General features: G+C 36.1%; 1 protein-coding gene across 1 annotated transcript in view; it reads right to left on the bottom strand.

The window, feature by feature from the left end:
* Window positions 1–4,312: 4,312 nt before the first annotated feature.
* MFN1 (mitofusin 1) overlaps window positions 4,313–12,303 on the bottom strand; it is a 34,390-nt gene continuing 26,399 nt past the window's right edge. The window contains exons 14-18 of the mRNA XM_008142322.3: window positions 12,029–12,258; window positions 10,313–10,456; window positions 9,298–9,494; window positions 7,131–7,265; window positions 4,313–5,313 (exon numbers count right to left, since the gene is read on the bottom strand). Coding sequence (XP_008140544.2) covers window positions 5,232–5,313; window positions 7,131–7,265; window positions 9,298–9,494; window positions 10,313–10,456; window positions 12,029–12,258 — 788 coding nt within the window. The 3' untranslated portion in view covers window positions 4,313–5,231. The remainder of the gene's footprint in view (window positions 5,314–7,130; window positions 7,266–9,297; window positions 9,495–10,312; window positions 10,457–12,028; window positions 12,259–12,303) is intronic.

Here is a 12,303-nt window from a genome sequence, read left to right as displayed (position 1 = left end):
CCTATTTTTTTTTTTTACCTTATAAGAAACAGGTTTTATTTGTAGACTCTCTAATCACCTCATAAAGTTGTTTTTAGAGATCTGACAAGAATTTTTTTAATATTTTAAAGACATATATTCTTTTCTAAAACAAATAGTGACCTGCCATGTGGTTAACTAAATCACCCAAAAACCTGCTCAAGAGAGGACTTCTTGCTCCCATGAGCTAGGTCCCTCTATACTTGTGACTCCAAGGTTACACACACCATACTGAGTTCCATCTTCATAGAGGCAAAGATTTGGGATTAATATTTCAACTATAAGAGACTAACAAGTAGTTCTTTTAATTTAGATTCAGCTGAACTGATGAATACTTTGTGACAAAAGTGTACTCTGCTAGACATAATGGATGTAGGTGCTTCTGGAGTATAGGGTAAATAATTTAAACGTTAACCTGATAGATCTTGACTTCTCCAGGTGAGAAAGTGAAATTTTATTACTGTTAAAAAATATTGTGAAATATTATATAATTGACCTTACCCAGCATTTATGAGGTCTTAGATTTAATAATACTGACTGACCATTTTAAAAGTGAAAACCTTCAGGGAAGCTTATGCTTTAAAATCTGTGAATGTTTCACATTATAAAACTATAACAAGCCCCGCCAGTGTGGTTCAGTGATTGAACATTGACCTATGAACCAGGAGGTCACAGTTCGATTCCTGGTCAGGCATATGCCTGGCTTGTGGGCTCAACCCCCAGTAGGGGGCGTGCAGGAGGCAGATCTATTTTTCTTTCATCATTGATGTTTCTATCTCCCTTTCTCTTCCTCTCTGAAATCAGTAAAATATACTTTTTAAAAACTAACAAAATTGAATAATTGTGATTTATTTGTTGTATATATACATATGAAAACTGATTATACACAACCCCCAAAAGCTTATTTTAATAATTTCCTTTCTACAATTTTTCTTTTCTGGAGTCTTTAGGGTGTGGGTCAGGCTTAAAGAATTTTTTTTTTTAGAATTAATTACTATGTTCAGCTTCTAGTTCCCCTTTTGCCATTGTGGAAAGCAAAATTTTAAACTTTCTCTCATCCTGTTAGAATTTTTAAGACCCACAAGCTAAACTGTCTTTCTTGTGAGTAAAGGTAGCACAATGATAAAATTGGCATTTTAAATTTAAGTAGAATGTAAAGTACTTTATACTTACTAGTTTTTCCCTCGTTCATTTTGAGTTGCCTTAAGTTTAGTGTTTTAAAAAATATTGATTACCATAGGTACTCATGAAAATGGTTTGTATTTATTAGCTAGCACCGTTTTAAAGAGTAAAGGTACAACTTGTATTTAGCAAATTTGTTTGCATGTTGATAAAATTTCCAGTCTTTTTTTTTTTTCTTAATCCAATTACCCTATAAAAGATAATGCAGTATTATGAAAAAAACTGGTTGTGTTCTAACTGGTGTTCAATGTGCCCGACAAAAAAATCATACAATATTTATTTCTTAAAGAACCTTAGAGATATCCTTGGTATTGCCAACCTTTGGTGTCACACAATGGTGCTCTATCCTTTTTTTTTCTTTACAAAGAAGCATCTGAACACTGCATTTGCATACTTTTATCCAAAAGCATTCACATCTAAGTGGGTTTTTAAAGTTTGATTAAAAAAATTTTTTTTCCCCACTTAGAATGTTTTTTACACAATTGTAGCCAATTGACTTGGGATGTCAGTAGTATAACTATGGGAGAGGTGAACATATTAAAGTTCTTGTAAGAGCTTTAAACCAAACAAAAGATGGATTTGTTCCATGATTTAACAGTATTCTTGGATCTTTCTTGCACAGTGATTCATTCCTTTATTTGTACAGTAGCTCTGTGAAATGTTGGCTGTGAATTGATATTGTAATCAATAAAGTACTTTAACCAGATTTCATGTGGCATATTTTAAGTCAAACTTAGATTTTAACATTAAGTCCCAGAACTAAACTCCAAGCCCAATGTCATGCTCAGCCCTAATTCCTTTATCTAAATACTAGAGGCCCAATGCATGAAATTCGTGCAAGAGTAGGCCTTCCTTCCCCCAGCTGCCAGCACCGGCTTCCTCTGACACCCGGGACCCAGACTTCCCTCGCAGCTCTGCTTTGTCCGGAAGGATGTCCGGTCTAATCAGCATATTATGCTTTTATTATTATCCTATATAGTAAAGAGCTAATATGCAAATGGTCATCACGCCCTCACACCGTAACGGCTCATACACTCAACACTGGGGAGAAAGTGGAGACCAGCCAGGCTGCGGCCCAGGAGAGGGACAAGCCACCCACCCTGCAGTCCTGGGTGCCAGTGGCTGGGGCTGCAGCCCAGGAGAGGGACAAGCCACCCACCCCGTGGTCCTGGGTGACTGAGACTGGCCAGAGGAGGGAATCCTGGGTCCCAGGTGCGGGGCAAGGCAGAAGCAGTTAGGGGCGATCAGGCAAGTAGGGGAGCAGTTAGGGGTAATCAGGCAAGCAGGGGAGCAGTTAGGGGCGATCAGGCAGGCAGAGGTGGTTAGGGGTGATCAGGCAGGCAGGCAGGTGAGTGGTTAGGAGCCAGCGGTCCTGGATTGCAAGGTGCAGTCAGACATCCCCCGAGGGGTCCCGGGTTGGAGAGGGTGCAGGCCGGGCTGAGCAGGCCTCTAGATTTGTAATGGGCTTCCAGAGCAAGAGATGGTAGTGCTCCTTTAATACTATGTTAGCTTACCCTTAAAAGGACCACAAATTTTCATTAAAAAGCAAAATTAAGTCATTCTTTCCCTGAAACTCCTTTAGGATAAATAATTCCATTGCTTATAGGGTAAGTTTTTGTTGTTTTTGTGTTTTTAAAAAATATATTTTTATTGACTTCAGAGAGGTAGGGAAAGGGAGACACAGAAACATCAATGATAAAAGAGAATCATTGATCAGCTGCCTCCTGCATGCCCCCTACTGGGGATCAAGCGGGCAAACCAGACGTGTCCTTGACTGGAACTGAACCCATAGTGAAGTGCCATCCACTGAGCCAAACCTGTCAGGGCTAGAATTGTAAGTTTTTATTTTCATAACCACAGCCTTGGGGGAGGATTAATGAGGAAACTTCCAATATTTGACCAGGCACGCTAAATAAGTAAATCCAATCAAAAGATGAGACAGTCTGCCCAAGATAGTTTATATACCTACCATAAAATTAAGAGCAAGACTCACTAAATGCCAGTATAAATGCTACATTTATCAACTGTCAGACAAAAGTTTTATTCTCACCTTGCAAGTTTGCATACTTATTTTAAAAATGTAATTTTGTAAAAAGTTTGAGGTTATACAAAGTTTATAAATTAATCTGCAAACACATAGTGAACAAGAACTCGGAATTACATCAGGTGTAACTTACATGATTTCATAGAATTCACGGGCTGGGTCATAGGTGCCCTTACCTCTAGGCATAAAGGTTGGGTCTCATTATTTTAGTGTCCATTTCCAACATTCACATATATTTTCAAACTTGATCAGTTGGAACGCGTTCAAACTGGTGATGGAAAACTTACTACAAACTTATATACCAGAATCATAATTCCTGAACTCCCCAAATGTTAGCATGCATCAGGATGACCTAGAAGGCTTCTTATAACAGAGTGCTGGCCCCCAGAGCTAGTGTTCGATTCTTGGGTCTGGGGTAGGATCAAGAATGTGTACCTCTTACAAGTTGACAAGTGATACTGTTGATCCAAGGACCAAACTTTGAGAACCATAGTAGTATACTAATGAGGTGATACCAAACCAATATGCTGTTTCAAAATTTCAAGTACTTTGTATAAATTTAAGAACTAGAGCTTGTAACTTTAGACATCAAGTTTTCATGCTGCAAGTGTTACCTGATCCACACTTGTTGGTGGCCTGTACCAATTTTGGCTATAAAGCAACAACAAAAGCTATAAATTAATATTTATTGCAAATTTGGCATCCTAGTATCTGATTGGCATAAAAATATATTTTTGAAAGGCTTATGGCCTAAATAATATTCTCCTTAAAATATCCTGAAAAATAGTGTTGTTGCACCACCAGCTGTGAAAAGACAGAATGGCATCCAGGAGCCTTAAAGGCACAGAAGAGGAAGCACTGAGTATTAAGAGAAGAAAGGAGCCTGGAACATTATCCCTCCCATGGAAAAGAAGCACTGTGTCCTCCTTGCTTTCTCACAAGCACCTAGGGGACTGATGCTGATCTGGTGGTCCTCAAGGATCCCTTTTGCATAACAAAGCCCTAGAATGTCATTTTTTAAATGTTTCCATGTAAGTTTCAATTAGTTTTCACCACAAACACACACAATACTTGAAACCATAAACATTTCATTAAACTAAAAAAATACAGTGATAATTTTTAACCATGCCCTGGCAAATTCATACAATTAAATAAAAGGAAAACCACCCCAGGGGGACAATTCATCAGTATCCTCAACAAATACCTTCTGAAGAACAGAATTTGTACATGACTATAACCACTCAAAATTCAAACCTCCCATCTCTGGCTATTTTTATCACTTCAAACTTCTAAAACTTAGCTTCCCTTACTGTACTCATAGCTGAAGCTGAAAATGTTTCTCTAGAAACATCAGGAGGCTATTTCGACCCAGATACTTTTAGAATAACAAACCTTTATACTGCTTTACATTAGCTTTAATGGGAATATAAGGAGTAAACAGCAGCTTATTTATTAGTGGTTTACATACCTGCCAGAAAGGCAGAAACGACTGTAACTCGCAAGATAATACACTCAAGAACATTACACACTCCTTTTTGGTGGTTAAAACAATGCAGGTATAAAACAAAACAGTGACTATTCCCATTAAAGTGACATCAAAAATTAGTTTTGAGAAAGAGCATTCTCTAACTCCTGGATGCCAGGAAGCAGAGTGTTTCAGAAGCAAAAACAAAGAGAGCCCTAATTAAGAGTAAGGCCCCACCCCTCAGGGGTCACATAATTGGTTCTGCTGTTCTTAACTAATTCATCACTTCAACACATCAAACAACTTAGCCTGTTCTTTACCCAGAATTAAATTAAGAGATACAATAACACTCTTCAGAAATGCAAGCACCCTGAGATAGATCATTACCAGAATCTACACAAGAATTTGCTATTTAGGTATAGTGAGTACAATTCATATTTAAAATCGTATCATAAAAATAACTGTCCCAAATCATCCAGGCTGCATTTTCTCCTATGATGATCACCAAAGCGATTTCTATTGTTAAGATTCTTCTTCATTGCTTGAATGTAGAAACTGCTTAGTAAAATTCTCCAGCTCATTTTTAAGTCGAACAGCTTTATTTCTAATTTAAAAAAATGAACAAAACACCAAAATCATTAAGGTCAATTTAAAAATGCATTCCATCCAATCTCAAAAAGTAAAAAAACAAAAAAAAAAAAACAAAAGAAAAACACACACAAAAAAAACCACACACAACACTAGCCAACTGCTGCTACATTCATCTGAACTCAGACTACACTATAAATACCCTTTTAAGAGTACGTATATGTGCTACTACAGCTCTCCAGTAAACAGAGTTCAATGCTCAGGACTTAAAAGAATTACTAAAAAGCACAGGAAACGAGAGTCCTATTGTCTTTCATGGGAGTCAAAGCCTAAGTCATGTATAGTTATAACTGTCCTTGAATTCTCTTTAAACATCAAGTACAGAATAAGTGGTTTTATATATGGACCATGGTATACCAAAAAAAATTTTTTTTTAAATACTAGAATTGTATTTGATTGCCAACTGTCCATACAAGGAGGAAAACTGGACCTAAAATTGACCAAGGAACACAGATTTGGTCTCCCATTCTCATACTGTGCCAGCGCACACACATAGACTTGGATGAGCTTCTCCCTTTCTTTTTATCTTGGTCTTGTTTTGTTGAGTGCATATGCTTGAGGTCATATAAGTTAAATGTACATATGAATTCTACTGTATATTTCTTTGAACCACTCTCCTGAAATACTAGATAAGTTAAGTTCTATCTCAATGGCTGAGCCTGATCCAGTAACAATGGAGATTCCAATTATCTATAATAATAAAAGCGTAATATGCTAATTAGACTGGATGTCCTTCCGAAGAAGCCGGGGCTGCGAGGGAAGCCCAGGTCCTGGGTGCCAGAGGGAAGCTGGTACTGGCAGCCGAGGGAAGGCCTACTCTCGCATGAATTTTGTGCTGCGGGCCTCTAGTGATATATATATTTTTTATTTTCCTCTTAGAAAAAGGATGAATTAGGAGATCAAAAATATTCATACTTATTCAAGTCAGTCCAGCCAAAATCAGAAAAGTACAGAAGTGCCAATTATCTGTTTTGTCATTATGTTTTGCTATGACAAGATGAAACACTATTTAAAAACCTCCCTAAGTTAAAAAACAAAAACACTTGTACTGCATATAGTTTTACCAACTTTGAAAGGTTGTCTTTGGGAAGATCTAACTTGAAATAGGAGCAATGGAGCACTTGGGTGTGTCTGGTTGTGAGAAAGGGGGCTGGGGCCTAAGGGGAAATTTGCAGACATTTCAGACTGCTCTTCTATGGGCAATTTTATGTAGTAGGTACCCTGGTAAGTAGCAGCAGGGACTAAATGATGCTTAATGATTCCCTCAGAGTCATACGTAAACCAGCAAATGGGTAATGAAGTGGAAAGTTGTTAATTGCCAAGAGGTAGAGACGACATGGTGAAACTTGTCCCCTAAAACAGAATTAGACCCCCGGAGAATCCATGATAAACCATATTAAACCAGAATTCCACATTATACTACTTGTTTCTTTATTTTTATAGCCTTAAATTTAATATTCCCCAGTGAAAATGGAAGTTATAGACTAAAAAGTGATACTTTTAATTACAGAACTTGTGCTCTCAAAAGGGACTAATATAGTTTAACAGAGTTCAAAGTTGACATCTAAAAGCATCCATTTACATCAGATGTTTCTTCTTGTTGAAATTAGCATTCACTGAAATTTCAAAACTATGGAATTAAATATGGAATATTATAATTTAAGCCACCAGAAAGCTCAAGTTTTAATATAATCACTAGTAATTTACATAATTATATTTTGGTAATGAGACCAATAAATGTTCATATTATGGAGAAAAAAATGCTTTAAGTACCTTAAAAGCTTTGAATTGTTTTGTATTTCCTCCAATTGATCTATCTCTTTGGAAAATCTAGCAATTTCTTCTTCCAGGTGTTTTTGTGTAATATCAACTTGTTGGCAAAGGCGAGCAAAAGTGGTTGCCATTTCCCTTAAAATAAAAAACAATTTTATCAGCTATCACAAATGTCTTAAAATGCATGGGCTTTCAAAAGATTATATAAAAGATCACAAGTTTAAAATACTCTTAAAAACATAAGGTTTTAAAGAACAAAGTGCTAAGAATGGGATGAGGGAGGCATGGAACTTGTAAGTTTAATATGACTGTGGGCCTAATTCCATCTGGCTTCAAGATCAATGTTCAATAGGCACTATTTCCACTGCCATATGGTTGTAAACATGAACAAGCTATAAAAAGGCAAAAGATGGGTATATTTCTTCAGAAGCACAGTAAATCTTACTCACCTCCTGCCATAAAAATAATTACTCAGAACAGAAAATTTCATTAATCCTATTAACTTATACAAAAAAAAATACTTTAAATCATAACATTTAACCATGTTTCTAGAATCAAAGGGCATTACTTCTTTTGTGTGCTAGTTCATATGTTATATTTTGTAACTGGGAACATGCCTAGCAGGTATATATTTCTGTAATATCATTAACTGTCTTACTCATTTTTCTCTGCCAATTATTCTCCTGCACATCTTTCCCATTCCATGGTCTTTAATTACCAATATTGAACAAATGAAGCATCTTTCATTATTTTAATGTTTTATTAAATCAATATACAGCTAGTATTACTTTGACTGAGTAATTAGTTAAGGTTATCTCCATTAGAGTGTGATATCCTCTAGGGAAAGGATCAGGTTATCTTTAACTTTTTATTTCCTATAACATCTAGCAGTTATTGTCACATGGTAGACAATAAATGTTTGACCATCAGTTGAATGGAAAGCTTTATTAACTTTGTTTTTATGTGAACCTCAGCTGATTTCTGTTGGGAGGTCCAGCTATATTCAATAGAAGAAAGATCTTCCTTAATATAAAATTAAAACTATTATATATGCCCTGGTTGGTTTTGCTCAGTGGTTGCAGACTGAAGGTCATGGGCTTGATTCCTGTCAAGGGTATAAAACTTGGTTGCAGGCTAGATCCCCGGCCTAGGTCGGGGTGCGTTCGGGAAGCAACCAATGGATGTGTCTCTCTCACATCGATGTTTCTCTCTGTGTCTCTCCTCCTCCCTGCCACTCTGTCTAAAAATCAAAGGGAAAAAATATCCTCAGGTGAGGAATAAAAAAACAAAAACAAAGAACAAATTAAAAAAACCTATTATATAAAATAGGAGTTCAATAACTATTTGGTAAATGAATGAACTAATTCAGTGGTCTCAAATCCATGCCCTCATTATCTCCATTCTCTATAGCTCTATTAGTACAGGCTTTCATCTTGTGTCTGAAACAGTACAATCTCCCTGCAAATTCTTGTCTCCTTAATCTAAACCATTCTATACACATCACACCACTGCAAAGCTATTTGTCCTATCCTAGGGCTAAATATTAATGATATCACTTCCAGGATTCCTAATTACCCAGGCTCCTGTCCTACTGTTAGGTTCATTCTTGAATGTACTCCCCATCCCCATATATACATTTCTCACTGAAACTCTCCTGTTTCTGAACACATTCCTTTTCCTCTACCCTCTTGCCTTTGGTTTGGGCTGTTTCCCCTGCCTATATCTTCCAATTCTGCACATTCTACCCCTCCTCTAGGAAATCTATATTGATCCACTAACCTTCATGATTTCAGATTCTAGTGCCTCACATTAAAAAACTCTCATATTACTTATCACTTTTATTATAATGATGTACATTATGTCTTCTATTAAGTTGTAATCATGAACTTTTTAATTCATCTCTCAGTAGTATCCAAATACAGATTATTATGCACTGACTTAACTGGAATTCTACATATTTTTACTAAATCAATGAAATATTTATGATACATAAAAAAAGACACTCAATGGACCCACGTATTTATGTTAACAACAAATGGGTTCACATTGTAATCTTTGCACTATATTCTTATTTCTGCATGCATGGCATACTTCAATATACCTGCCCTTTTTTAAAGCTGAAGATGAATTTTTCTTTTTTCTCATAGAGATGAATTTCTCAACTTACTGTTGTACTTGATGGCTGCAGTTTGCACTTGTGAAGCTAACAATCATCTGCAGTTTCTCAGTTGCATAGTTCACAAACTGCTGCTTAAAAGCTCTCTCCTTGGCTCGGGTGGTCCAGGCCAGCCTTTCATAAAGATATAAAGCTCCATACATACTTAATGAAACAGATATGAGTTTCCAGCCTACCGTTTTCCAAATCTGTAAGATAAATTTACAGCTTACTTTGACAAAGAAAAACACTGCTGGGGAGATTGTACTCAAAGGAGATTGTACTATAGGTCTTATGAGTCAGATCCATGTTTAAGAAATTTATATTCATTCTCTAAGAGAATCTAAAGTTATCAGAAATCAAACAAGCTGAAAAAGGAGTAGCACATAAATATCAGGCAAGAAGTTTGATAACCTGCTAGACATTTGGTGAGATGATTTAATACATCTTGAAAAAGGAGGTTATTTCTTTTAGGTTAGGTTTCAAAAACCAAAACTTGTAAATTGATCCTGTTAATGATATGAAATTTTTTTTTAACATGTAAGAACTACTACTAAGAAGTAATCGTTGCTACTTTAAGGCAGATCCCTTTGGTATTTAGATAAGATTAGATATGGGACCTGGATCATTCTTGTTACTCCATATACAAATACCATTTCTTTGTGTGCTGTGATGGAAAAATAGTTGGAAAGCATTGTTCAAGGACCAACTAATTGGTGGTATTTCTTTCCTAAAGATGCATTTAAAAAAAATGTATATTGTGGTAATAATTTCACTATACATGTATTTGTCAAATCATTATGCTATACACCTAACACTAACACAATGTTAGTGTCAATTTATTTCAATTTAAAAATGTAAGATGAGGCTTATGAAACTCTTCTTAATTCACTAACTTTAACCTACACCTTTTGATGTCACTTTATAGATCCTGAAAACAGAAGTAAATATACCTCTCTCTTTGCGATATAGCAGAAAGCTTTGTAAAATTTCAATTTTCATTATAATAAAAAGTATTGTTTCTTACCACTCCTCCGACAACAATGATGCCCATAGACGTTCTGGATGTAAGAGAAGCTAATGTTGTTATTAAGGTAACCATGATTTCTTCCTGTGATGCATTATCTGGCGTTGCTGGATTGGTGGGAGTAGAAGCTAAAGACCTGGGGAGCTAATAACGTTGGGTAAAAGGATTAAAATTAAACAACTCTAAATGGAATAAAGTTTACTATATTATACTGTATTTCTTTTAAAATTATAGTAGTAAATCAATGAAAAGAACAACTTTAGTTAATGAGTTTACCATAAATACACGTAGAAAATAAGTGATCTGAAACTTATTTCGATGACATAATTTTCTATGACTTAGATATTGTAAAGAATAATGAATTTTCATAATATACAATGAGTTTATCTGTAACAGTAGGCCTTCGAATTAAACCCTGGTCAGTTTGCCACAGTAGGTAGAGTGTTGGCCTGCGGACTGAAGGGTTCCGGTTCAATTCCGGTCAAGGCACAAAACTCTGTTGCAGGGTTTGATTCCAGTTGGGGTATATATAGGAGGCAGCCAATTGATGTCTCTCTCTCTCACATCAATGCTTCTATCTCTCTGTTTCCCCGCCCCCACTGTCTCTAAAAATCAATGGAAAAATATCCTCGGTGAGGATTAACAAAAAATAAAAAATTAATAAAAATAATCACAAGAGCTCTGGCCAAGTGGCTCAGCTGGTTGGAGCATTGTCCTATACACCAAAAGATTGAGGGTTTGATCCCTGGTCTGGGTGCTTATAGGATACAACCAATCACATTGATGTTCTCTCTCTCCCCACCCTCACCACCTTTCTCTCTCTAAAATAAATATACCTCAGGTGAGGATTAAGAAAATAAATGAAAATACATTATAAGAAAGTTCAAAGATAAGCCACAGATTAGAAGAGCATATTTAGAAACTATATCTGATAAAGGACCTGTATCTAGAATAAAGAACTCCTACAAGTCAATTAGAAGCCAATAACCTAATTAAAAATTTGGCAAGTGATTTGAATAGACATTTTATAAAGCAAGATACATGAATGGCTAAAAGCACATGAAAAAATGTTCAAAATCAATATAATCAAAACTACAATGAGATACCACTTCACATACTCTAGGAATAAAAAAGACAGATAATAACAAGTCTGGATGAGAATGTTGAGAAAAAGAACCTTAACATGTTGTTGATGGGAATGTAAAATGCAGCCACTTTGGAAAACATTTTGGCAGTTCTTCACAAAGTTAAACATATTTGCCTTCGGTATAACAATTTCACTACTAGGTATATACTCAAGAGAAGTAAAAACAGATGTCTACATATAGAAAGAACAAGAGTCCCTGGCCAGTGGGATTAGAGCATCGGCCTGCTCACTGAAGGGTCGAGGGTTTGATTCCCAGTCAAGGACAAGTATCTGGTTGCAGGTTTGATCCCTGGTCTGGGTTGGGGCAAGTATGGGAGGCAACCAATCGATCTCTCTCTTTCTCCCCCCATCCTTCCCTAACTCCTTTCCACTCTCTCTAAAAATCAATGGAAGAAATATCCTCAGGTGAGGATTAACTAAAATAAAAAACTCCACAAAAACAAAACACAAAATAAAAGGAGAATCTCAACTGGTAGAATCAAAGCCATATACCTGTGTAGCAGTACAGCAATAAACACCTGATAAAAATACTTCTCCAAACAACAAAAACAAACCAAAAAAATCTGTACCTGAAAGACAGGCTCGGATAATCCTAGAAGCACCCTCTGTGCATTCGTAGGACCCAAGAAACGATGGACAAGGGAAGACCAGCCCAAGGAAAAACGAAATACAATATCCTCTTGAAAGTCTGAACATAACATGTGGCAATTTAGGTCATAGCTGAGATCAAATTTCTTGCAAGGAACCAGTGTATGTAGTTTATTCTGTACATCAGAAGGAAGTAACGGTTTCAAATTTTCTAGGAAGAACAAAAGTAGGACATTTATTTTAAAAAACAACAGTA

Source organism: Eptesicus fuscus, chromosome 3 (genome assembly GCF_027574615.1).
Source record: "Eptesicus fuscus isolate TK198812 chromosome 3, DD_ASM_mEF_20220401, whole genome shotgun sequence".
Lineage (NCBI taxonomy): Eukaryota > Metazoa > Chordata > Mammalia > Chiroptera > Vespertilionidae > Eptesicus > Eptesicus fuscus.
Note: the sequence above shows the minus strand (reverse complement) of the source record. Positions and strands in the feature narration are given on the sequence as shown.